We start from the raw sequence: 27,967 nt of genomic DNA on the forward strand, positions 1-27,967 counted from the left end.
GACCAACCTCAGTGCGAGCAGCAACTGGGCTGTCCACCTGTGAGGACCGATCGGAGGACATAGCCGTGCTGGACGTCTGTTGGATCCCCATGGCCGGCCCACAACAGTGGTGCCCATCCACTGCAGCCTCAAGCTGTGTAACCAAAGCCATCACAGCCTGAAGCTGAGAGCAAAGAGTCACCAACTCGGCTTGCATCCACACACAACAATCACAGTCCTTGTACATACTAAAGACAATAGAAAACTACACTATGCAGATAAAGAGACTATTGGCACATGCTGCACGACTCTATTATAAACCCTGACGAAAACACAAGAACTGTGTCTAATAAATTAGATTAACATGCGGAGATTCAAAAACCTAACTACCGAAGCACTCAGGTGAAACTAAGTAATTCGCCCCTGATTAGGAACTTGTAATATGTCACAAAATCGGTTTACTTTCCGAAGCAAACGAAAGCCCGAGAACTGTGGCTATTAGATATTAAATAAACACGCAGAAAAACAAGAAACTAAACTATTAAAGCACACAGATGATATAAAATTTGCTCCTAGTTAGGAACTCGTAAAACTCACAAAATAGGTTACTTCCCTGCTGCTGCTTGTGTCTTGGCCGGCTGCACTGCATGATATTGATATTATCCTATGAATATGGGGATGGGCTACAGACAACAATCAAATGTGGATATAAAAAGTTACACATGGATGTTTTCTTCTTCTTCAAAAGGTATCCTCAGCAGAAGTACACAATACAGTATTATCACATAATGCCTGTTAGTGTTTGGAAGTTATTATGGTGTAATAGCTGTGCCATTACAAAAAACCAGACAAGTGACATTAGGACTAGTGGTCTCAGGCTCTATACCAGCATGTGTCGATAAATTAACAGGGAGTTCATCTACAAGATTTCAAGGAGCGAGTTTGTGAGTACCAAAATATGACATCAACTTAGAAGCTTAAATTTTTTACACTGCCACAGGACTGTACACTTTAAAAATTTACAAACATTCCAACTTCATACGTCTACCAGTTTCTGAGAAACAAGGGTCGTAACAGATGGACAGACAGATTGAAAACAAATGGCAAAAATACTTTTTTTTAATGTGATGTAACTACAAATTAACTATTTTTGGATTGGATTGTGAAACTTTCGTTCTAGTCAAATTTCATGATTCCAGGTCAACAAGCTTTGATGAGTGAGTTCGCGAGTATCAAAATATGTAACAAACAGCCAAATCAAACAATGGAAAACCCAAAATGGAATAATGACAATAATATGAAACAGACAGATTGCTACTCACTATATAGAGGAGATGCTAAGTTGCAGACAGGTGCAACAAAAAAGAATGCTACAGCTGTCTTCTTATTGTACCCGTCTGTGACTCAACTCACTGGTGAGTAGCAATCTGTCTATTTCATAATATTAACATAAATGTCTGTATCATTTGTTTCCATTGACTTAGAATCTTAAACTTTTCACACCACCAACGGACCATAAACCACAGTACTTGAAAGAAATTTTTATTAGACGTCTCTTCCTGTTCCTGAGGAAAAGGGGTCTTAATAACGGACAGACAGATGGACAACGAAGTGGTCCTATAATGGTTCCATTTTTATCAACGGAGGTACAGAACCTAAAAATATGCATGAATTGACAAACTTCAACAGTTTTTATAAATGGTTCTCGTGTCAGTTTGTTGTCAAACCATTTCCATGTGGCGTTTGCACATGGGAATCATACTGTTGCTTTCAAACGTGTGTCAGTGAAACATACCTTAAACTTTAAGCATTAGAGTATGGATCAGTTTTATCAAAATGAGTGGTCTGTGTCTACCTCTACATATGTATTCAGATGTATGACAGAGGACTCCTTGTACCACTACTAGTCATTCCCTTTCTGTTTCACTCGCAGTTGGAGCGAGAGGAGAACTGTCCATAAATCTTCGTAAGAGCCCCAACTTCTCTTTTCTCATCTTTGTGGCCCTTATGCAAAATGTATGCTGATAGTAATAGAACCATTCTGTAATCATCTGCAAATGCCAATTCTCTGAATTTTCTCACTTGTTTTTTGCAAAAAGAATGTCATCTTCCCTCTACAGATTCCCATTTACGTTCACAAAGCATCTCTGTAAAACCTGTTTGTTGATCAAACCTACCGGTAACAAATCTAGAAGCATGCCTCTGAATTGCTTCAATACCTTACTTTAACTAATAGTGGAAATCCCAAACACTGAAGCAGTACTCAGGATGGGTCACACTAGTCTTCTATATGCAGTCTCCTTTAGAGATGAGCTACACTTTCCTAAAATTCTCCTAACAGACTTAAGCTAAACATTTACCTTACCTACCACATTTACCTTACCTACCCCCCCCATGAACCATGGACCTTGCCGCTGGTGGGGAGGCTTGCGTGCCTCAGCGATACAGATGGCCGTACCGTAGGTGCAACCACAACGGAGGGGTATCTGTTGAGAGGCCAGACAAACATGTGGTTCCTGAAGAGGGGCAGCAGCCTTTTCAGTAGTTGCAGGGGCAACAGTCTGGATGATTGACTGATCTGGCCTTGTAACATTAACCAAAACGGCCTTGCTGTGCTGGTACTGCGAACGGCTGAAAGCAAGGGGAAACTACAGCCGTAATTTTTCCCGAGGACATGCAGCTCTACTGTGTGATTAAATGATGATGGCGTCCTCTTGGGTAAAATATTCCGGAGGTAAAATAGTCCCCCATTCGGATCTCCGGACGGGGACTACTCAGGAGGACGTCGTTATCAGGAGAAAGAAAACTGGCGTTCTACGGATCGGAGCGTGGAATGTCAGATCCCTTAATCGGGCAGGTAGGTTAGAAAATTTGAAAAGGGAAATGGATCGGTTAAAGTTAGACATAGTGGGAATTACTGAAGTTCGGTGGCAGGAGGAACAAGACTTCTGGTCAGGTGACTACAGGGTTATAAACACAAAGTCAAATAGGGGTAATGCAGGAGTAGGTTTAATAATGAATAAAAAAATAGGAGTGCGGGTTAGCTACTACAAACAGCATAGTGAACGCATTATTGTGGCCAAGATAGACACAAAGCCCATGCCTACTACAGTAGTACAAGTTTATATGCCAACTAGCTCTGCAGATGACGAAGAAATAGATGAAATGTATGACGAGATAAAAGAAATTATTCAGGTAGTGAAAGGAGACGAAAATTTAATAGTCATGGGTGACTGGAATTCGTCAGTAGGAAAAGGGAGAGAAGGAAACATAGTAGGTGAATATGGATTGGGGGGAAGGAATGAAAGAGGAAGCCGCCTTGTAGAATTTTGCACAGAGCATAACTTAATCATAGCCAACACTTGGTTCAAGAATGATAAAAGAAGGTTGTATACCTGGAAGAATCCTGGAGATACTAGTAGGTATCAGATAGATTATATAATGGTAAGACAGAGATTTAGGAACCAGGTTTTAAATTGTAAAACATTTCCTGGGGCAGATGTGGATTCTGACCACAATCTATTGGTTATGAACTGCAGATTGAAACTGAAGAAACTGCAAAAAGGTGGGAATTTAAGGCGATGGGACCTGGATAAACTGAAAGAACCAGAGGTTGTAGAGAGTTTCAGGGAGAGCATAAGGGAACAATTGACAGGAATTGGGGAAAGAAATACAGTAGAAGAAGAATGGGTAGCTCTGAGGGATGAAGTAGTGAAGGCAGCAGAGGATCAAGTAGGTAAAAAGACGAGGGCTAATAGAAATCCATGGGTAACAGAAGAAATATTGAATTTAATTGATGAAAGGAGAAAATACAAAAATGCAGTAAATGAAGCAGGCAAAAAGGAATACAGACGTCTCAAAAATGATATCGACAGGAAGTGCAAAATGGCTAAGCAGGGGTGGCTAGAGGACAAATGTAAGGATGTAGAGGCTTGTCTCACTAGGGGTAAGATAGATACTGCCTACAGGAAAATTAAAGAGACCTTTGGAGAGAAGAGAACCACTTGTATGAATATCAAGAGCTCAGATGGCAACCCAGTTCTAAGCAAAGAAGGGAAGGCAGAAAGGTGGAAGGAGTATATAGAGGGTTTATACAAGGGCGATGTACTTGAGGACAATATTATGGAAATGGAAGAGGATGTAGATGAAGACGAAATGGGAGATAAGATACTGCGTGAAGAGTTTGACAGTGCACTGAAAGACCTGAGTCGAAACAAGGCCCCGGGAGTAGACAACATTCCATTTGAACTACTGATGGCCTCGGGAGAGCCAGTCATGACAAAACTCTACCATCTGGTGAGCACGATGTATGAGACAGGCGAAATACCCTCAGACTTCAAGAAGAATATAATAATTCCAATCCCAAAGAAAGCAGGTGTTGACAGATGTGAAAATTACCGAACTATCAGTTTAATAAGTCACAGCTGCAAAATACTAACGCGAATTCTTTACAGACGAATGGAAAAACTGGTAGAAGCCGACCTCGGGGAAGATCAGTTTGGATTCCGTAGAAATGTTGGAACACGTGAGGCAATACTGACCTTACGACTTATCTTAGAAGAAAGATTAAGAAAAGGCAAACCTACGTTTCTAGCATTTGTAGACTTAGAGAAAGCTTTTGACAATGTTAACTGGAATACTCTCTTTCAAATTCTGAAGGTGGCAGGGGTAAAATACAGGGAGCGAAAGGCTATTTACAGTTTGTACAGAAACCAGATGGCAGTTATAAGAGTCGAGGGGCATGAAAGGGAAGCAGTGGTTGGGAAAGGAGTAAGACAGGGTTGTAGCCTCTCCCCGATGTTATTCAATCTGTATATTGAGCAAGCAGTAAAGGAAACAAAAGAAAAATTCGGAGTAGGTATTAAAATCCATGGAGAAGAAATAAAAACTTTGAGGTTCGCCGATGACATTGTAATTCTGTCAGAGACAGCAAAGGACTTGGAAGAGCAGTTGAACGGAATGGATGGTGTCTTGAAGGGAGGATATAAGATGAACATCAACAAAAGCAAAACAAGGATAATGGAATGTAGCCAAATTAAGTCGGGTGATGTTGAGGGTATTAGATTAGGAAATGAGACACTTAAAGTAGCAAAGGAGTTTTGCTATTTAGGGAGTAAAATAACCGATGATGGTCGAAGTAGAGAGGATATAAAATGTAGACTGGCAATGGCAAGGAAAGCGTTTCTCAAGAAGAGGAAATTGTTAACATCTAGTATAGATTTAAGTGTCAGGAAGTCGTTTCTGAAAGTATTTGTATGGAGTGTAGCCATGTATGGAAGTGAAACATGGACGATAACTAGTTTGGACAAGAAGAGAATAGAAGCTTTTGAAATGTGGTGCTACAGAAGAATGCTGAGGATAAGGTGGGTAGATCACGTAACTAATGAGGAGGTATTGAATAGGATTGGGGAGAAGAGAAGTTTGTGGCACAACTTGACTAGAAGAAGGGATCGGTTGGTAGGACATGTTTTGAGGCATCAAGGGATCACAAATTTAGCATTGGAGGGCAGTGTGGAGGGTAAAAATCGTAGAGGGAGACCAAGAGATGAATACACTAAGCAGATTCAGAAGGATGTAGGTTGCAGTAGATACTGGGAGATGAAGAAGCTTGCACAGGATAGAGTAGCATGGAGAGCTGCATCAAACCAGTCTCAGGACTGAAGACCACAACAACAACAACAACCACCGCACAAGTGACGCTTGTAAATTCATGCTGATTTGTGGACAGCTTTTCTGTCTAAAGAAAATTATTATATTCAAATTTAAAATATGCTCAAGAATTCTCCAGCAAACTGACACTAAAGATATTGGTCTGTAATTTTGCAGGTCTTTTCTTCTACCATTCTTATATACAGGAGTCACCTCTGCTCTTTTCCAGTTGACTCCAAGCTTTGGACTTCACCCTAAATGATTCACGATAAATGCAAGCTCTAAGTAAGGGAACAATGCTGAACACTCTTTGTAAAACCGAACTGGGATTCCATATGAATCCCTATTTCTATGTCCTCCAAACAGGAGACTGTGTGATGGTTTAGCAATGGTGTGGACAATCCTCTTGAGTTAATAATTTTATAAACTCGAAATTTAAAACTTCACCTTTCCTTTTGCTGTCTTCTATCACCAGACATGACCAGAAGCCGAGTGACTGAATAGAAGCCTTTGATCCACTTTGTGATTTTTACACAGAGTCAGAATTTCCTTTCGTTCACAGCAAGAGATTTTGCTATGGTATGATGATGTAAGTTGGCGTATGTTCCAACCATCGATCTTTTTACAGAAACACAAATTTCTACTAACTTTTGCAAACTGACATTCCATGTTCTTTTCTGAATCAGGAGTGAACCAACAATCTCTACTTCCTTAGCATTTTTTGTAGTTAGTTATTAAACCATGGTGGGTCTCTTCCAGCTTTAATGCACTTACTCTAGAGTAAGTAGATACCTTTCCAGAGATCAGTTTACAAACAGTTTAAACTTTGGCCCATAATCCCTCTGTTTCTGTCATGTTTGAAATAAATAATGTCCATTCATTGATTAGTAGGATACTAACATGTGCCCCTGGTAGCTGAGTGGTCAGCATGACAGAATGTCAATCCTAAGGGCCCGGATTTGATTCCCGGCTGGGTCGGCTATTTTCTCTGCTCAGGGACTGGGTGTTGTGTTGTTCTAATCTTCTTCATTTCATCCCCATTGACGTGCAAGTCACTGAAATGGCGTCAAATCAAAAGACTTGCACCCGACGAATGGTCTACCCGATGGGAGGCCCTAGTCACATGACATTCACATTAGGATACTAACAACTACTTATATCCTCTTTCCAGCATAAAAACTTTCCTAAACTTCTTGATGGATTTATTAACTTTAGTAACCATCATTGTTTTGATGATATTGTGATAACTAATCCCTGTCTCTAAACTGACACTGTCGATAAGGTCAGGCCTGTTTGTAGCTGCAAGGTATAAAATATTTCCAGTTTGTTATTCAGCTAGCAGCTCAAGACAATTTTTGGCAAAGGCGTTCAGATCTACTTCACAAGACTGTCTGTCAATACTGCCTAAAATGAATCCATACATCTCTCAGTCTTTACTCTGTAGGTTAAAGTCACCTCCAACTAATATTGCATGATAAGGATACTTCTGCACTACAGAGCGTAAACTATCTTTGGACTATCTTTCTACAACTGTTATGGTAGAACCTGGTAACTGGTAGAAACATCTGATGATTAATTTGAGTTCACCTTGGCCAGCAGCTTGTATTCATATAACTTTGCAGTTAGACTCAATTTTGACATCTAAAGACACACTATTTTTGTCTAATATGCAATAAACACTCCCACTCCCTAGAATCTAACCCCTTCTAAGACATCCAACCTGTCTGCTTGTTAAATATTTCGGATCTTTCTACTATGAACTTCATCCATTTTCAGTTCTGTGTATAATTTGAGTAGCGACAGGTTTACTGAAAGGCGGGAAAATGAGGAACTTTGTAACAAATACTATGGAAATTTATTGGTAAAATTATGATATGTGAAGTGTCTACTTTTGTATATGATCTGACTTCAGTCTTCGCAAATCGACTGGTGAGTGTTCATGAAAGAATCTAAAACTACTGTTTAGCCTAAAATATCCGATGTCTACTCCAGAACTACTTTACCCAAGTAGCTGCTTCCTCTGTGTAGTGATTGATGACCTATCAAGGAAGGGGAGCCCTACAATTCTTCACCACATAACGCAGCCATAGATCTGCAACCAAGACCATCACAAATTGATGAGAGCCTCTTGTTGGACTCTCCACTCAGCTCCAAATGAAAGAACTCTAATGTTTGCACCCCAGTAGTTAGGTCAACAGTCTTCACCACTTCTGCCACCAGCCTATATGAACCAAGGATGGCATCAGAATCCCAGTGACAGGCATTATTGGTGGCGACATGAGCCATAACTTGAAGCTGACTGCACCCTGCACCCACTAAAAGGACTTTTTTCCAGCCCCGGATGTTACTTCCCTAAGGGGCCCCACAATGCACACAGCTTGGAGCTCCCTTGCAAACCTCTCCCCTTTCCATCTGTGTGTCTGCTCAGACAGACCCTTTTTAAGGAGCAGCCACTTGTTTACTCAGCGTGAATCGCAAGATCAGACAACCAGACCCCACATCGACACTCTACCTCGAGCGACGCAAATGCATTACAGGCTATCACTCACTCCGAGGTGAGCACAGCTCCAACTTGTTGGGTATGCTGGAAGATTCCCTAGCAACAGAGCCTATAAGTGAAAAAGCAACACCTGAGGTGTCACATGTGACAAGCTAGTTTCCTTGCTACTTCTATACTCTGAAGCAGCAGCCTGCAAATGTCTGACTGTGGCTAAGTGTCTTCAGCAGTATGTGAACTAAGGTCAGCTCTTACTGCACCAACACATAGCATGCACAGTTCCTGCCCATTCTACTACTAAAACTCAAATGAAAAAACTAAGTAAACAATAAAAGATCAAATGAGCATTGTTGTCTTACCAAGTGGCTGCTCTACAGCATTCAACCTACCCAACAGTGGCATGCAGATGGCATAAATCTAAACTACTAAACTACGACACACACAAAATGAAAATGAGAAAACAAAGTTCTGCTGTCTTATAGATGGTGACGCAGCAACACTAATAATCAATGTCACAAAATGAAAAGTGCCAAGCTGCTATATGAATACTAACTCACTGAACTCAAGTGCACAGCACAAAAGCAGACAACAAAACGAGATTACTGCTGTATACCTGTGTGTATCCTAGGATGACAACTATTCAGCAACCAACCTCAACTGGCAGGTGGCAGGCTGCGATACCAACTGGTGTCTAACACCAGCTGGTGTACACTGCTTGTAAATGAAAACACTGGCCAGTGTACATATGCTGATATGACAACATGTTCACAATCTAGACATGGCAATTTCCACAGAAACCCAAATCATTGCTGATGCAGAAACACTCATGGAACCATTTTTCATATGCTGGTCACATGCCCAATGAAGGACAACCGAGTAATCTTCCGCTGGGACTGCATTTAAGACGCCGCCTGGCCGCTAATCAACTAATTCCATTCAAGGAGCCAAGTGCAGATAATCACAACTCCTGGATGTTCACAAAAAGCCAAGATGTCACCAGCAGGAAGCTATTACTCTTCTTGCCGACCACTACCTCATGACACTACTTCGGGCAATGAGCAGCTACACCGTCACCAGCAGAAAACCATCACTCACCATACCGACCACGGCCTAACTGTGCATCATCTCTAACTGGCCAGCGAGCAGCCAAACCATCACCGTGTGGAACCACCATTCACCACTGATTCTGCATTCATGGACATTCATGGACAGTAACTTCCTAGTTGGACTTGAACTCAGTAAGACAATTCCAGTTGGTTTGATTCAGTGATTGGCCCGCCAATTGACTTCATCAATCAGCTGACCAAATAAGTGAATTGTATTGTACCACTGAGCAATTAAAAGACTACTGTCTGCACCACTGTTGTATTATGTGTGAGATTATAAGCATTAATTGACTTTTATTAACGTGTTACTATACTGCTGCCTGGGAATCTCAGTTACACATGTTTCCCCTTGGGTCACCACAACTATCAATTTACCACTCTATGAAGCTCAAACTACCTGACTGTGGTGCTGCAGGTGGTGTAAGTCTACACTACTTGAACTACGATACACATAAAATATAAAGAAGAAAACAAAAACTAGTTCTGCTGTCTTTTAGATGGTGCTGAAAACAGTACTAATAATCAATGTCACAAAATGAAAACTGCAAGTTGCTGTATGAATACCATCTCACTGAACTTGAGTGCACAGCACAAAGGCAGACAATGGAAGTCCATCATACGGCAAAGAAAAACCCTACAGCAAATACTAAATATACACTGCGATGATATGCTGCATATTTGGGAAACAGTAAGCAAAGCAATCTTATTTCAAGGCAGGATTTAAAATAATGACAAAATTAAAGGAGACTATGTAACAGATATACGATAAGTTACTTATTTACACAATGATAGCAAAATTAATGAAGTGTAGAGATGAATAAATGATCACAAACCAATATCCTTGTGATAAACTTTGTAGGGTAATAACAGAATACTGTACTACGAATTATTGTTATTAATAGGTTAGATAGAAAAATGTGTGTGATATGCACAAAATACAGCAAGATTACATTGGAAAAGATCAGTATTAGTAATAAGAGAAAATATTCTTAATGTCACATAAGAATGAAAAATACATAAAAATTTTCTTCAGATTTCATTTGTAAATGTAAAATAGTGGATATTTGAGAAAATGAGGCATATCAAAATTTGATACTGGACAACACTACATACTCTCACTCTTCAGAGCCCAATTGGTGCCACATCATTAGTGTAGGTATGTTGAAAGATATTGTCTCTGATTTTTATTGAGGTGACTTTAGGATGACTAAAATTAAACCTTTTAGCTCTGCAAAAGCAGCTGATACCTTGTCAAGCTGGGGAAAATAGAAATATTTATAAACAAAAACAATTGTTCAAAAAGGAAAGACCATTTTTTTTTCTAGCCTTTAAGGGGGTGTCTACGCTATATCTCGGTTAATTATTTATAATGCTCACAATACGAATTAAGATTGCGAAGCGTGCTACATAGAATCTCATTACTGTGAACAAGGCCATAAGCGTACAGTGATAATGGCAAAAATTAAATAAGAAATAAATACAGCATTTTACACAGAAGTGCACTGGACTGACAGGAAATGAATCCTTACTTCTCTTCCTTCTTTTCACTCTTCGTTCTTCATCAGAATAATCCCAGTCGCTGTCATCAGAACACCATTCTTCAGGTGGTGAAATAAGTTTCTGTCGTCGGCGTTTCTTTACATGATGCAGTGATGGTCCTTCCCATTTTCTCGTTTTCTTCTCATCTAAACAATGTCAATGTAATACAGACGTGAGAAACTGTTTCTCTAATGAGGAAGAATTTTGGAAGCCTGTTGATGCATATCAAGTAACTGGAGACAATAAATACCTATTTAAATCAATAAACACGTAATTTCGACATGTTTGTTCCCAAATGATGGGTCAGCAGAAGAAAGTGCTAACCCACAAGAGAGTACTTTGAGTTGTTATGTGTTACTAGATTGGTTAAATTCAAAGATAACAACATAAATAGAAAAGGATGAAATAATTTAAATAGTATGCTGCACTTTCTAGGAGTGCACGTAAACTGTTACCAGTGTGTGCTGCAATCTAATACACAACAGATAAAGTGATTTGAGTAATCCTTACTAAAATAAGGGTTAGCACTTTCTTCCACCAATCTCTTCAAATATCTCAAAGTTCCAAGATGTGTATATTGTTCCTACCATAATATGACACCTCAGTTAAAAAAAATTTTTTCTAGTAATCTAAACCCTTGAAGAACCCTCTCAGAACATTCTCAGAAACTGGACAAGATCCCCACACAAGCAGTTTGATAAACATGAAACAAACTATTTACAAATACTGTTTACTTCAATACTGGTGAATTCTGAAAGGAAGGTAATAGGTGTGAGAGGAGAGATCACCACCCACCAAAAACTGGAAGCACTGATCAGCAGATCTCTCTCTCTCTGACACACACACACACACACACACACACACACACACACACACAGAGAGAGAGAGAGAGAGAGAGAGAGAGAGAGAGAGAGATATTTAGTTTTTGTGTCTGTTAGCTGTGACATGCTTGTCCACTGACTAGCACATAACACGAAATATTTCACACCTCCATATTACACCACAAAGCAACTATTCACAATGATAGATGTGTCTGACAGAACAGACACAACTCATGATGGGGCAGCTAGGCCACATACATGAATAACCTGGGTGAAAGGAACGGAAAGGATACAAGATGAGAAAGAAATAGGAGGGAAATAATGACTACCAGCCAGCCAGAGCATTGCAGCAAGGCAACGGTGAGACCTGTAAACGTGCCTGACTGAGACTTGAACCTGGATGCTCCACTTTGATGCCTTAATCGCCTCAGCCATATGGACATGCTTTCCGTCTGACCCAAATTGCCAACTTACTGCTCGCCGCTCCGCAATGATCCCTGCCCATTATAACCCCCTACACATAAATTCCCAATTCCGTAGGGGTTCAGACGCTGTTTGTGCATCTGCACTGAAACTTTTCCACTGAACAGCTCATAGCATTATAAATATGAGTGGTGTCTGTCCTGTTGGACAGATGTTTGCCAGATGCACAAATAGTGTCCAAACTCCTAAGGGAACCAGAAATCTGTGAGTAGGGGGTTAATGGATGGGGGTCATTGCAATGCGGTGAGCAGGAAGTTGGCTATTTGGGCAAGACAGAAAGCACATCCGGATGGCCAAGACGGTTAAGGCAACCATACTAGAGAAGCGGAGCATCTGGGTTTGATTCCTGGTCCAACACAAATTTTTCAGCTCCCGTCATTGCATAGCCACAATTCCTTGTGCAGCTGGAAGTCATTATTTCCTTCCTTTCTCTATCTCATCCCGTTTACTTTCCATTCATTTCACCCCAATAATTCATGTAGATTCAGTACCAAAATATTTTTTGCACTGGTATCACCATGTTTGTGTAGCCACAGAAGTAATTCTAGTGATTCAGCAGCAGCTCGAATGTGGGCAAATGAATGGATCTCCAAGGCTTGACAGAATATTTGTTATAACAATACTGAAAGTCAAGAAAGGAAAGAAAAACCACAGGTAAGTAATTTACAGAAAAATATATCAATTTTACGCAAGAAAGAAAATGGTGGTGAACAGTATATATGTGTACGAGACTTATGTAAAATCTGCAATAAAATAAGAATTTACAAACCCTATGAAATAAATTGAACTTACCATCTTCTGCTTCCCGTAATTCATCTTCTGATGGTATGTATTCACTACCCTCATCACTATCATCGAGTGCAGTCTTCTCAGATAGCAGCTTTCCTGGCCTCTTTAACTGATCCCTAATTTAAAAATGAAGACTAAAAAGTTTTACCAATCAATCAAATTGTTTCTAAGTATTACAGTGTTAGAATTAAGGGCCCGATATCAACTGACTCTAAGAGGCCCATCTGTAAGTAACCTAAAAGGCCTGGACAAGAAGGAACCATCCCTAATTCTATGGCTGTACCAGTGATCCCTGATCAGTTTCTTTGCATGCCACTTTTAAAGAGATTCTTAAAGGTGAGCATAAAATTAATTACAATAAGGGTATTATTAGCTTATTCCAACAGGGCACTATTTTGGTGTAAGTTCATTACCAGGCAGGTCATGCATTTGTGGAATACTGTATTTGTAAGGAAAGAGGTAACATCGCTGGTGACAAGGAGGGACTAGAATGGCAGTGGGATGTGTATCGATTTCAGATGGTATAGAAAATGGTTAGTGTCTTTTAACACACGGAAAAAGCTGCTACACAGGAGGTTGCAGATGATTAACAACAAAGGTACAGAAGTGTTCAGCAGTTATTTTGAAGTTTGCAACTAACATGTTTATGTTGCAGATCTGTGGAAGGAAGTAGAACTGGAAGTACATGGTTTAGACAGAAGAAAAAAAAACTATGGATTCAGAAGTTGGGCATTGGAAATATGGTGTGGTTACCAAGTCAGTTTGCTAATCATCTGAATGCAGACAGAACAAATATCAAATCAAACAGCTGAGGATTCCTTTTCACCTGTGAGGTGTGAAGGCATTGCTAATTACGCCTATAAATTTTTTTTTCGTGATTTTCTATAGATTTCTATTATTTTTCTTTTGTTCATATGGGCATTTCTAATTGTGATTATGTAACATTCTACTGTGGTTTTTAAATGTAAAGATGTAATTGTGATTATTTCGTTTGCCAATGGATAAATATGTTTCTTGCTTTGTACCTGTGGTAAAGTTTCTTAAGTTCTCTTTTGGAATATTATTAATTGTGAAAAATGCAGTCAATAACATTTATAAAGGTTTATGTAATTTACGGTAACGATATAACATCTATAGACAGGGGACAGCGATAGTGATATCGAGAGTTGAAAGGTTGTTGCGTAGTAGAGGGGATGGTGGATGGCGTGTGTGTGAAGCGTGCGCGGGAAAAATAGTACTGTGTTCCATGAAAAGCATACGTAGTTGTATGGACAGTGATACCGAACTATCAGATTGTTAATTCTCTTTACCACTGCGGTATGTAATGCCATCGCCAGTGAACTTTAAGAGCAAATAAACCGGACTGTGAAAGTGCCGCTAACATTACTTTGTTGTGGCCGACACGAACTGTGCCTTTATTTGAATGAACTTTATTGGTATTGGTTTTGGGTGGTGGAACTGTTGTATATCACATTCTATCAAGTCATGAAAATGAAGACTAATTAACTGTGCAATATAAATGGCTTTCAGTGACGTTGTCGAAGTTTGAAATGCGAGAACAGAGTGGACATTGTTTACGGTGGGCTTCACAAACATGAACAATTCTATGAACTGTGTATTTGTGGCTAAGACTATATGAATGTGACGAACCGTGTAATTATGGACGATAGCATCACGGACAGTGCATAAAGTGTAAAAACAAGCAATGCCTACGTCATGTACTTTGAAAGAGAGGACATGTCAACAACGTTCGTATATTGGCGTCTTGTGGTTTGTTAATCACCATGGGGTTAATGATACAGCTGTGCCGGAATTTTATTTGCGTTTCGCCGGAGAAGATTAACCAGCGGAACTGTCTGTATCCTGCTCTCACCATCGTAACCTGCTGACATCGTGCTGCCTAACGCAACACTTCGTATGCAACAAAAAGTTAAGGGACTTCGCTGAACGCTATCCCCTGACCTAGAAACTTTCTTTCTCTTTCTCTATTAAAAGTATAAGAATTACAGGCTCTGTTTAATTAAATTCTTTGTTTAGTTTGTTTGCTTTCTGCTAACGAAAATAAAATTACAATCAGTGAATTAAAAGTTGCCTGGTAGTCATTGTTGAAACACCAGTAAATATAAACTTCTTCCTCTCATTAGGACTAATTCTCCTTGCATGTCAAAATTATTGTAGTTATTTTATGTAGTTTTATGTATTGTTATGAGACTAGATATATGACAGTAACTAATAAGAGTATTTTGTCGCGAAATATGGCCTCGCACGAAAATTACGGCGACTGCCATAATTGCTTGCGTTCTGACCAATAATGTAAAAGCTGCTATTCCCGTATTGGTGCTTTTCCTGACGTGAGCGGGAATTATAAATGTCAGCTGTCAAATCACGTAGTGACTCTTTACCCAGTAATAAATGTTTTTTTGATATTGTATTGCTACGAGTCATAGTATTAAGAGACACTGGTTATACTCAAAACTGGGAAGATGTATGGTGAAACCCCCCAGTGTTCATGCGATTGTTAACAGTATTGTGTGTGATTCACGAAATTTTGTCACTTTTTCTAATTCCTTTGAAGTTTCAGAGAATATATACACAATTTTGTCGGTTCAGGTTAATTTCAGAGCAGTTTCTCGTGAATATTACAGTTTACAGTTCATAAACAAAGTAGGATCGTGACCAATTGAGAAGTTTAACAAAGAATGTGGTTTTCCAACTAGAATTTTGGATGACTTCACAGTTCAGATTTTGATAATTATTTTTCCTGTGGGTTGAGGTCATCACAGAGGTTAACCATGCAACTATCAGTTCACCTGGAATGAAAAGCCTGTGATAAAACTTCGGTTGTAATGAGATAATGTTGTAAGGATGAGGAGACCAAGCTGCACGTAAGAGATTCCTGAAATATTTGCAGACACTAGCCTTGTGAAAATAATGATAGTGGGAAGATAGTGTTTTAATCATAGTACGATTATAAGTTCAGTATAAGGAATTCCTGAGAAGATGTGGTAAAGTGAAATTTCCAGTTAAGATTGTCTGAAAATAAAGGCAGGATCTTAACAAAGACAGAGCGAAAAAGTTTTCTAACTTCAAATAACAAAACTTGTTACAATGTATGCTAAAAATGAATTTTAAAGAAAAATATGTGATGTACATATTATCCATTAATAACAGATGATGATTGATCACATAAGGTAGTGGATCCAATGACAGAATAACATCCTATAAATGTCACCAAGAAGTTAAATGTAAGTATATACACAGTGGCATAAAGTAATATAGTTCTGTAGGACATGATATACATAACAATGTTCTGTTGTCAGGTCCAATCCCAATCAACACTTCAGAAACTGGGATGCATTCCAAAACGAGTGTGAAAAGTATGTACAATTATGATTGTATTTCAATTGTTTAGGCTTTGTCATTAGTTCCCAGATTAACCACCACTTTGTAAATTGCTATATATTAAATAAAAACAGAAGTATGCTGTACACTACTTGATAACAGCTCCACTAATATTGAAGTTTTAGTCCAACCCAATATTTAATTTGATTTCACAATTATGAGCAACACCATATAAAGTATAAACTGTTAGGTTGACACTGTTACAAGACAAAGCTCTAGCAATATGAGTAGTTCCAGGTTTAATGACTTCTACTGATTCAGAGCTAGAGGGCGCAGCAACTCAAGAAAGTTTATTGTGTAATGTTCGTGAGTCATACTTGAAAGTCAACAGAAAAAAATCACAAAACAAAAAAATAATTAATGTAAATAATGAAATTTTGGGAATACAACTGTCTAGGTAACATATTGAAGTGATTAACATTGCATGATCACAAGTTAATGTAAGTGCAAGATAAGCCACTCCAAATCTGAAATTCTGGTACATTAATAAATGGTATAACCACCAGAACATTGAATGCAGGCATGCAAACATGCATGCATTGTGTTGTACAGGTGCCAGATGTCAGGGATGGAGTTCTATGCCTGCAGCACTTGATCGGTCAATATAGGGACAGTCAATGCTGATTATCGAAGACACTGGAGGCATTCTCTGATGATGTCCCACATGGGCTCAATAGGATGTATCTGGTGATCAAGAACGCCAAGGCAACATGTCAACACTCTGTAGAGCAAGTTGGGTTAAGTGGTGTGTGGGCAAGCATTATCCAATGTTAATGGATAAATAGCAGCCACAGGTTGAATCATCAGACTGACATACAAATTTGCTGTCAGGGTGCATGGGTAACCACAAGAGTGCTCCTGCTGGCACACAAAATAGCACCCCTGACCATATGTCGAGATGAAGGTACAGTGTGTCCAGCACGCTGGCAGGTTCTGTGAGGTCCTCAAATGGCCCCTTCCTACGCAACACATGGCCATCACCAGTACCAAGACAAAACCAACATTCATCGGAAAACACTAGAGACGTCCACCCTACCATCAAATGAGTTTTCCCTTGGCACCACTGAAGTCACAAATGGCGGAGATTTGGGGTCAGTGAAATGCACTACAGGGCACCTGGCTCAGAGCTGCCCTCGAAGTAACCAATTTGTAACTGTCTGTTGTGTCACTGTCGTGCCAATCACTCCTCAAATTGCTGCTGCAGATACAGTATGATGTGCCAGAGTCATACACTAAACCTGATGGTCTTCTCTCTTGGTAATACAACATGGCCTTAAGGAGCCTAGGCATCTTGCCACCATAGATTCTCATAACTACTGCTGTCAGCAATCATGTACAGTGGCTACACTCCTGCCAAGTCTTTTTGCAGTATTGCAGACGGAACAGCCAGCTTCTCGTAGTTCTATTACACAACCTCGTACAAAATCAGTGAGGTGTTGATAATGGAGTTTTTGTCGCCTTAAAGGTATTCTTGACTAAAATCAACTCACGACGCCTAATCTCAAAAGGTAACTAACACACGCTGCTGTTACAGCATGTATTTAAAGTAAACCTGGTTTGCTCCAAATAGTGGTGCTACTATTGAGTATACATTCCACGTGTTCACAAATTCTTACGTTCCGATAAATTTGTGAGTGTGAAATTAATAGCACCTGCTGTATAACAGTTATGCTTATGAACAAATTTATACAACTACAGGCACCGCTAATAATAATAATAATAATAATAATAATAATAATAATAATAATAACAATAATATGCATTACTTTTCTGGCAAAAGAAGGATTGTTTTTGTGGAATTTTGTTGTTTTGTGGCTAAGTGTAGTTTAGACCGAGAACAAAATAACATGTAAGCTTTCTCTACTCTCTGTTTCGCACATTTGTGTAAGTGGCGGTTTTCATGCTTTTCATTATTTCAGAAAAATGTACATGATCCCTAACACCTGCATTAATTCACAAATTAACTTCTGGGCTGAAAAATCAGACATTCTTACGCTGCACCCATGCAACAACTTAAACTTATTGTACACTTCTTTGTTAAATGTTCGCTTCTACTTAAGCTTATTTGATTTTGTCACTTTCTCGGCCAATGGATCTGGTCTCAGAGGCCCTAGTTCTTTTGTGGTTAACTTTTCTTGGTAATCTACTTTCTGTGAGCACTTAAAACAGATTCAACAGAGTTCACATTGCCACTGCCCATCCTGCACAGTAAAAACCGAATTCCAAACACAAACGGCCGTTTTTGCAAATTAATAAATTCAAGTAGTAACGTCTACCAACATGGTCACTGACTAGAATACAAATGAAGTGCTGAGAACCGTAAGGGCCAAACGCACATCGTAATCACCCCACATTTAAGAGAATATTGGAGGAACGAAACAGCTTTCCGTGAACATTGATACTCGAATATACAATGCGGGCCTACAGCACAGATAAACTTGACTCGCCGTAATATCAACATATGTGAAAAACGTGAATAAATGCTAGTCTCAGAATCGATGATCTAAGGCCCTTATGGTTCTCAGAGCCTCAAATGGACCACTGCATGATAAAATTCAAAATTTAATATACTATAACTCATTCAGAAATCCACAAAATAGGTTTTTCTATCAGTACAACTATAACATATAATGATATATTATCTAATTTTACTGTATAATAAAAGAATTGGCACATCTGAGGAGTGTGCTACCATCTAGCATGATTTATGCCAAGCAAATGTGGTAAGTTTGCTGCAGTGTGCTACCACCTGGAGGAATTGGCGTAAACTTGTACTTGAGCAGAGGGCTAGCTGTGCATGATGAAAACAGTGGGCATTTTTATTGAATCTGAATGTATTTGGCCCATAAGGCAACTACATCATTCTAGTTGCACATGCACAAAAGCACCTTAAACGTGCACAACTGAAGGCATGCTCACGACCCTTATGCCAAGTTTCACAGAGTTTAGAGGAGTACAAATGTCACATAGCGTGGCGGATTTAGTGCCTTATTTTCAAATTACCACATCTATGTTACGTTTAACAGCATTCCGAGAAAAAATAAATAAATCTGTGAGGTGGCAAAAGTGCTCTTACACAGCAGCTGCCACTCACTATAAACACAGGATTCTCTGACTACAGCTAGCGGTTTGAAAGCCGAACAAACATATCCATTTTTATGCGTTTACCTGAGACACTATTTCAGATCGAGGTAGTTGTCTGTCTTCTCAACTGTAGTTTAGTAATTCATATTTGTTCTGTAAATTTGTGTAATAGCTTATAATTCATAAAGTTGCATTATAGGCAATACATACACAACCTCTCAAATTACTATGACAAATGTCCTTACTGGAGTTTTATTTAACCCTAGTATTATTGATATCAAATGAACAAGCAAGCATATGGTGGAAATTAACAATGGACTTACTGATAATCTTCACTAGTTGAAGAACCAAGTTTTTCTTTTTTCTTTCTTTTCTTTGGTAGAAGAATACTTTTCTTCAGAGGTGATGACTTCTTTTTAGGAGTCACTGATTTTCCTTCTTGAATAACTGCCTCTTCACAATTTAAGCGGAGAGCTTTCTTTTTCAGCAGAACTTTCTTCCTTTGTGTCTGCTGCAATTTTGACTGAGCCTCAAGATATTTTTCAAATTCTGAGAGTGTCTGATCCACTCGTGGCGCACTGTGACAAATACAATGGATGATTATACTTCAAAAAGAAAGTGTTTATATAAAAAAATAATGCATACCACATCTGGATTATATAGCTGTTATATTACAGAACAGAAAACACCATTTTTGCTCATTCTGATTCATGTGCAATGTTCTAAACTGTGCCAATTATCTAATCTATTTTATGTTTCAATTTCATTAAGTTTAATTCCTCTGTTGAACAATAAGACCCTACCAAAGAATGTACAAGCAGATGAAACTTCTAGATGTGAGTGGAAATCATGGAAAAAATGATGTAAATAAAAATCATCTGCCATTATATTTTAAAACAAACTGTTTTAGAAGCAAAAAATCAAACAAAATTTTAAATATGATTTATTTGAGACCACTGAAGTTTTATATCAGTAAAACAAAACACACACAGTGATATAAAGATCATTTTTATAAGTTACAAAGATAGATTTTCAAATACCTTTAATAACTGTTTAAAAGATACTGAACTATCAACTACGTAAGTTTTCACCCATGAAAAGCTTTTAATACAAATAAAACTCATGAACTTTGCTGTAGGCAATCCCAATTTTAAATCAGTGTGCTGCTCCAGTACATGCAGACCTGTCACTAAAGTGAAGTGAACAAACAAAACACGTAAAACTACTGCAATATATTTTTACTGAAAGCTGCAGTGTTCAAAAGCTCAGCCCCAGATCGAATACTGGAACCCCCCCACCAAACAACAAATGGACAAGTTTGCTTCAGCGTATGAGTAAAATTGATTGATTTCATTTACTATAGACATCAAAGTACTGTATTATAAACATCATGAAATATGATAATTACCTAGCTGACATGGGTGTACTAATGTCAAACCATCAAGTGCATGTGCAGCTGGCTGGAAAAGCAGCTTTTCTGAAATCAAACATGATGCTAAAACATACTACCTTCCCATGAGTCTCATGAACACTTTCAGATGATTTGAGTTCTGAGGAACTATCAGCTATGGTAATTGGAAGTCCTGGTAGACCATAAATAATTTAAGAGTGAAGGTAACAACTCGCTGAATAGTAGAGGCACTACGTCATTGACAAGCACATAAATAATACTGCAAACTTTGCTAACTTTTGGACAAATTTTTTCTGTGCTAGATTACATATACACATATACATACAATCATATGCACACAGATCTGTATGGCTGAATTGTGTCACCTGAATACACTGTGCTGGGACCCTTATCATCTACATGACAAATAGACTGGAGTGTTACACGTGCTGATGTATAAGGTTCAGAACTCTTACTCCAATGTTCTGTAGAAGTAATGACAGTTTTTCTATACTAAGAAATCTTTCTCTCTCACATTCTTATATTCTCTTAATGTTTCTTAGAAAAACTCAAATGTACTCACCTGCCTGTATAGATCCAAACAACTATGAGAACAATAATACCAGAGAACTATACTACCAGTACTGAAAACTTTATCTTATCATAAATGACACAATTTTTTCCAGAATTGTCCACTGTTTCACATCAATGAAATCGTGGCAGATGCCCAAGTATCATGGTTTTTGCTTTCGAGTTAAGGTGCGCATGACAAACTTGGCGCAAAATTCTTTCTTCTTCAAAACATACTACAGCTACTCATCCATTATAAACATTACTGCTCAAATACATATATGTTTTTTACGGTTATTAGTTCAAGTTGCCACGTAGTTACTGTGCTGGCATGGTTTTTATGCCAGGAATACACTCATCTCTGAACTTCTTCAGTGACTGTGACAGTTATGCACATTAAGGCACCCACAGCACACTTGTACCTGACAAGTGCCATGTCAATAAAATACACCTACTGTCTTGTACATTCTGGTTGACTAAAAAATGTATTTTCTATAACAATGTTTAGATATTTTCTAAATCTATGCTATGACTATCAGAAGTCTGTTAACATGAAAGCACTGAACTCAGACAGGATAAGAGTTTCTAATACCTTACTAACTAAGGTATTGATTAACAATATTAGTATATAACTTGAAATTATTTGCTGGTTTTTCTTTTTATACAATGATTTGATCTTTTAATCTTTCCAGCATTAGGAGGTAATTAATGAAGACGGGAAATAATTTGTTTATTAAAATTTTTTCATTCAGTTAGCTTCGAAGTATAATTTTAGCCAGTTTAATGTTCTTGGTAGTTTTACATCTAAGTATATACTCCACATGCCACCATAAATTATAGGGCAGAGAGTATGTTGCATTAGCTGTCACAGCAGATGTGCGTTTCCTGTACTCCACATTTCACATTGTATTTGTGAGGTGTACTAATGAAGTGTTCATCTTTGGCACACTAGTGTAAAAGAGGACACAAAATCAGCGAAGTTGCAAAATTCATGCAATTTGCATGTTTGTTTATTTATCCTGGTGTATATATACAGACTTCTGTTCTTCCTTTGTCTTCAAGTAAAATCACGTGCACCTCATAAATTCATTTTGAAAACTGTGGTACAAAACACGACATAAAACTTAAAGTTGTTTTTCGTGTTGATTTTATCAAAAATTTAGCATTTAAACATAAATTGTAAACATGATCTGTGCTTTTCAGGAACAAGATACACTTCTGGAAATGGAAAAAAGAACACATTGACACCGGTGTGTCAGACCCACCATATTTGCTCCGGACACTGCGAGAGGACTGTACAAGCAATGATCACACGCACGGCACAGCGGACACACCAGGAACCGCGGTGTTGGCCGTCGAATGGCGCTAGCTGCGCAGCATTTGTGCACCGCCGCCGTCAGTGCCAGCCAGTTTGCCGTGGCATACGGAGCTCCATCGCAGTCTTTAACACTGGTAGCATGCCGCGACAGCGTGGACGTGAACCGTATGTACAGTTGACGGACTTTGAGCGAGGGCATATAGTGGGCATGCGGGAGGCCGGGTGGACGTACCGCCGAATTGCTCAACACGTGGGGCGTGAGGTCTCCACAGTACATCGATGGTGTCGCCAGTGGTCGGCGGAAGGTGCACGTGCCCGTCGACCTGGGACCGGACCGCAGCGACGCACGGATGCACGCCAAGACCGTAGGATCCTACGCAGTGCCGTAGGGGACCGCACCGCCACTTCCCAGCAAATTAGGGACACTGTTGCTCCTGGGGTATCGGCGAGGACCATTCGCAACCGTCTCCATGAAGCTAGGCTATGGTCCCGCACACCGTTAGGCCGTCTTCCGCTCACGCCCCAACATCGTGCAGCCCGCCTCCAGTGGTGTCGCGACAGGCGTGAATGGAGGGACGAATGGAGACGTGTCGTCTTCAGCGATGAGAGTCGCTTCTGCCTTGGTGCCAATGATGGTCGTATGCGTGTTTGGCGCCGTGCAGGTGAGTGCCACAATCAGGACTGCATACGACCGATGCACACAGGGCCAACACCCGGCATCATGGTGTGGGGAGCGATCTCCTACACTGACCGTACACCACTGGTGATCGTCGAGGGGACACTGAATAGTGCACGGTACATCCAAACCGTCATCGAACCCATCGTTCTACCATTCCTAGACCGGCAAGGGAACTTGCTGTTCCAACAGGACAATGCACGTCCGCATGTATCCCGTGCCACCCAACGTGCTCTAGAAGGTGTAAGTCAACTACCCTGGCCAGCAAGATCTCCGGATCTGTCCCCCATTGAGCATGTTTGGGACTGGATGAAGCGTCGTCTCACGCGGTCTGCACGTCCAGCACGAACGCTGGTCCAACTGAGTCGCCAGGTGGAAATGGCATGGCAAGCCGTTCCACAGGACTACATCCAGCATCTCTACAATCGTCTCCATGGGAGAATAGCAGCCTGCATTGCTGCGAAAGGTGGATATACACTGTACTAGTGCCGACATTGTGCATTCTCTGTTGCCTGTGTCTATGTGCCTGTGGTTCTGTCAGTGTGATCATGTGATGTATCTGACCCCAGGAATGTGTCAATAAAGTTTCCCCTTCCTGGGACAATGAATTCACGGTGTTCTTATTTCAATTTCCAGGAGTGTATATTGAACAGTATTATAATGTCCACTGTGAGCTCAACTGTGCTTTTCAGGAACTTTGGCTGCAGTATCCTTGTTCACAACTAACAGTTCCGTAATTTAATTATGTATTTATGAGAAAAAGGTATATTTTTGTGAAGTTCCACATGCCTGCAAATATTTTCATACATTACAAGTGTTTTGCACAACCTGTTTCATAATAAATTGGTGTTTGTGATTTACAATTACTCTACATATGCAACATATTGCATCATATAATTCTCTTCTTTAACATGAGTGTACATAGTCTACAGTTATCATAAATAATACTACTGTCAAGTTTTCTTAGTGACTATAACCTGAAAAATGTTATCTTAACAGATATCTCGTTTTTAGCTGTAAGTCACTTATGTTTCAAAAGACTGTTGGTAATACTTGTACCATACCAAATTCATAAATTGAAAGAGAAATCAACAAGCTTAATTTAAAGTTAATAGTTTGCTCATCTGTAAAATACTCCACCAGGCATGTTATTTGTTTACTGTTCTGGAAAATATTGCCCAAGCCATAATTCAGTCCCACTGTGTTTGTTGTCCTTAGGCAGAGGATGATTGGTTGCTATTTGTAAGCAGCTGGAAACCACCCTGATTACTATCAAGTGATTAGAAACTGCTGCAAATGGTTGTGTGAGGAGGGTTACCAAGAACTGTATACCAGGAAAAAAGAAGGAAGATCAGGTTTAACATCCCGTCGACATCGAGATCACTAAAGACAGATTCTGTACCACAGATACCAAAGGTATCTCGACATCAAGGTCATTAGAGAGAGATTTTGTAACAGAGATACCAAAGGTAACTCAAGTATTACCTTCTCTTGTCGACACTGTTTCTCCTGCAGGAAATAAATGACCCATCATTACTGGTCCACTTAACTGCAAAGGAGTTGCTAATTACCATAAAGGTGACAGTAAGCTGCAGACAGGCACAATTAAAGGACGCTTACACAAAGCTTTCAGCCACAGCCTTCATCAGAAAAACAGAAACACACACCGTTCGTTCACCAAAGCAAACATCTCATGCACACATGACCGCCAACTCCAGCAGGCCGGACCAGAATGTAACTATCACATAGGTCTAGGTGTCTATAAAGGGTAAACAGATCAGGAAGAACTCAGGATGTTGCAACCATCCAATTAACCAACACATCTGAGGTGCTGTCTTCCACTGAACAACTAGCCCAGTGCGACTCGATTCACCTATTGGGAAACCTGCTGCATCTAGTGTTAAAGGCAGAGGTCTACGAGGTGCATTCAACTTCTAAGGCCTCCCATTTTTTTTTTTCTAATTAACTACTCACCTGAAATTGATGAAACTGGCATTACTTCTAGACGTAATCGCCCTGCAGACATACACATTTTTCACAACGCTGATGCCATGATTCCATGGCAGCGGCAAAGGCTTCTTAGGAGTCTGTTTTGACCACTGGAAAATCGCTGAGGCAATAGCAGCACGGCGGGTGAATGTGCGGCCACAGAGAGTGTCTTTCATTGTTGGAAAAAGCCAAAAGTCACTAGGAGCCACGTCAGGTGAGTAGGGAGCATGAGGAATCACTTCAAAGTTGTTATCACGAAGAAACTGTTGTGTAACGTTAGCTCGATGTGCGGGTGCGTTATCTTGGTGAAACAGCACACGCGCAGCCCTTCCCATACGTTTTTGTTGCAGTGCAGGAAGGAATTTGTTCTTCAAAACATTTTCGTAGGAGGCACCTGTTACCGTAGTGCCCTTTGGAACGCAATGGGTAAGGATTACGTCCTTGCTGTCCCAGAACATGGACACCATCATTTTTTCAGCACTGGCGGTTACCCGAAATTTTTTTGGTGGCGGTGAATCTGTGTGCTTCCATTGAGCTGACTGGCGTTTTGTTTCTGGATTGAAAAATGGCATCCACGTCTCATCCATTGTCACAACCGACGAAAAGAAAGTCCCATTCATGCTGTCATTGCGCGTCAACATTGCTTGGCAACATGCCACATGGGCAGCCATGTGGTCGTCAGTCAGCATTCGTGGCACCCACCTGGATGACACTTTTCGCATTTTCAGGTCGTCATGTAGGATTGTGTGCACAGAACCCACAGAAATGCCAACTCTGGAGGCGGTCTGTTCAACAGTCATTCAGCGATCCCATAAAACAATTCTCTCCACTTTCTCGATCATGTCGTCAGACCGGCTTGTGCGAGCCCGAGGTTGTTTCGGTTTGTTGTCACACGATGTTCTGCCTTCATTAAACTGTCGCACCAACGAACGCACTTTCGACACATCCATAACTCCCTCAACACGTCTCCTTCAACTGTTGATAAATTTCAGTTGGTTTCACACCACGCAAATTCAGAAAACAAATGATTGCACGCTGTTCAAGTAAGGAAAACGTCGCCATTTTAAGTATTTAAAACAGTTCTCATTCTCGCCGCTGGTGGTAAAATTCCATCTGCCGTACGGTGCTGTCATCTCTGGGACGTATTGACAATGAACGCGGCCTCATTTTAAAACAATGCGCATGTTTCTATCTCTTTCCAGTCCGGAGAAAAAAAATCGGAGGCCTTAGAACTTGAATGCACCTCGTATAAATCGTCAGCAGTTCAAACTACAGAAAATAATGGTACCCCTTAGGGAAATGGCAGAAAGGGATGGGAAGGAACACCAGATGCACTCAAGAGTGTACACCTGTGGGCAGGAGTTGTGGAGCATGTTGTAACGGCTATTGCGGCAGTCACTGTGGGAACAGTGTGCAAATAATTTCATATTGTGATGCACATGGGACTAAACAATGCCTGCAGTCTGGGCCCCGAGATCATACTTGGATCATTCCAATGACTAGCAGAGAAGGTTGAACCAGCCTTGCTCATTCAGCTGCAATGAATCTCACAGTCTGCTGCATTGTCCCCAGAACAGATCCCCCCCATTTTCTGCATCAAATGGAAGGCTTGAACCAGACACTGTGATGACTCTGTGACAAGCTAGGCTGTGACTTCTTAGACTTGCATCACAGGCTTGAGAGTTGTATGCAAGTATCCAAGTAACTGGCTGTGTGTGGGGTGCCTCCCACAGGCGAGAATATTAAAATCTGGTTAACTGCTGAAGCATATGCAACAAAGCATCAGAGTTTGAAGCTCTCTTATAAAGCACTGAAGCTCTCACAATACTAGGTGCAGAAAGCTGGTTAAAACCTGAAGCTCACACTGGAGATCTTTGGGGAAAATTTAAGCCTACTCGAATCTAAGCCGCACTCAAATCTAAGCCGCACCTGAAAAATGAGACTCGAAATCAAGGAAAAAAATTTTCCCGAATTTTAAGCCGCACCTGAAATTTGAGACTCGAAATTCAAGGGGAGAGAAAAATTATAGGCCGCATCTCCAAATCGAAACAAGGTTGGTCCATTGTAATATGAGACACAATTTAGGTCGAGTGAATGACGATACAACTACAGCAGTTTGGTTCGAGTCGTAAGCTTAGCAGTTACGCGTTACCAGGTAGCCATTGCTATGCGTCAGGCGCTCCGTCCGTATTTATACAGGTACCCTTCCTTTTCCACGTGCTTCATCTGGTTTGAATTGATTGCTTATTTTTCTTTGATCTGATAAGCGCAGTTTTCTTTGTTATAGGTGTTTACATCGCTCTAAGCTAAAAATGCATTACTGTACTGTGTCATGCACTGTTTGTCGCATTCTGATAGTGCGTGTTTACGGCCTGGCGCCGCTCGCGGCATGGCTTGCTCTTGTGCGCGCTACCGCCGCTTACAATAAAAAAAGAGAGGAATCGTCTCATTAGCGAAACAATGGCAAGAAACTGCTATTTGTTGTTACTTACACTGCTGCTTTCTTTGGTAATGATCAACAAGAATTAAATAATAGACTGTGTATGATAGAAGATGTTGTGAACGAGAGTTTAGCGAAAATTTTTCTCCGTTTGGAAATCTTTGCAGGCGCCTCTTTAGTACATTACATTCTGCACAGAAATTAGAGTCACCTTAGATTTAAAAATCTAGTCAGT

The 27,967-nt window shown here is 40.0% G+C and overlaps 1 protein-coding gene across 2 annotated transcripts in view; it reads right to left on the minus strand.

Moving 5' to 3' along the window:
• LOC126163161 (DNA excision repair protein ERCC-6-like) overlaps positions 1–27,967 on the minus strand; it is a 145,286-nt gene that overhangs the window by 93,386 nt on the left and 23,933 nt on the right. For both annotated transcript variants that reach the window (XM_049920099.1, XM_049920100.1), the window contains exons 4-6: positions 19,673–19,927; positions 12,867–12,979; positions 10,761–10,916 (exon numbers count right to left, since the gene is read on the minus strand). In XM_049920099.1, the coding sequence (XP_049776056.1) occupies positions 10,761–10,916; positions 12,867–12,979; positions 19,673–19,927 (524 nt within the window). The remainder of the gene's footprint in view (positions 1–10,760; positions 10,917–12,866; positions 12,980–19,672; positions 19,928–27,967) is intronic.

The sequence above is a fragment of the Schistocerca cancellata genome, chromosome 2 (assembly GCF_023864275.1).
Source record: "Schistocerca cancellata isolate TAMUIC-IGC-003103 chromosome 2, iqSchCanc2.1, whole genome shotgun sequence".
Classification (NCBI taxonomy): domain Eukaryota; kingdom Metazoa; phylum Arthropoda; class Insecta; order Orthoptera; family Acrididae; genus Schistocerca; species Schistocerca cancellata.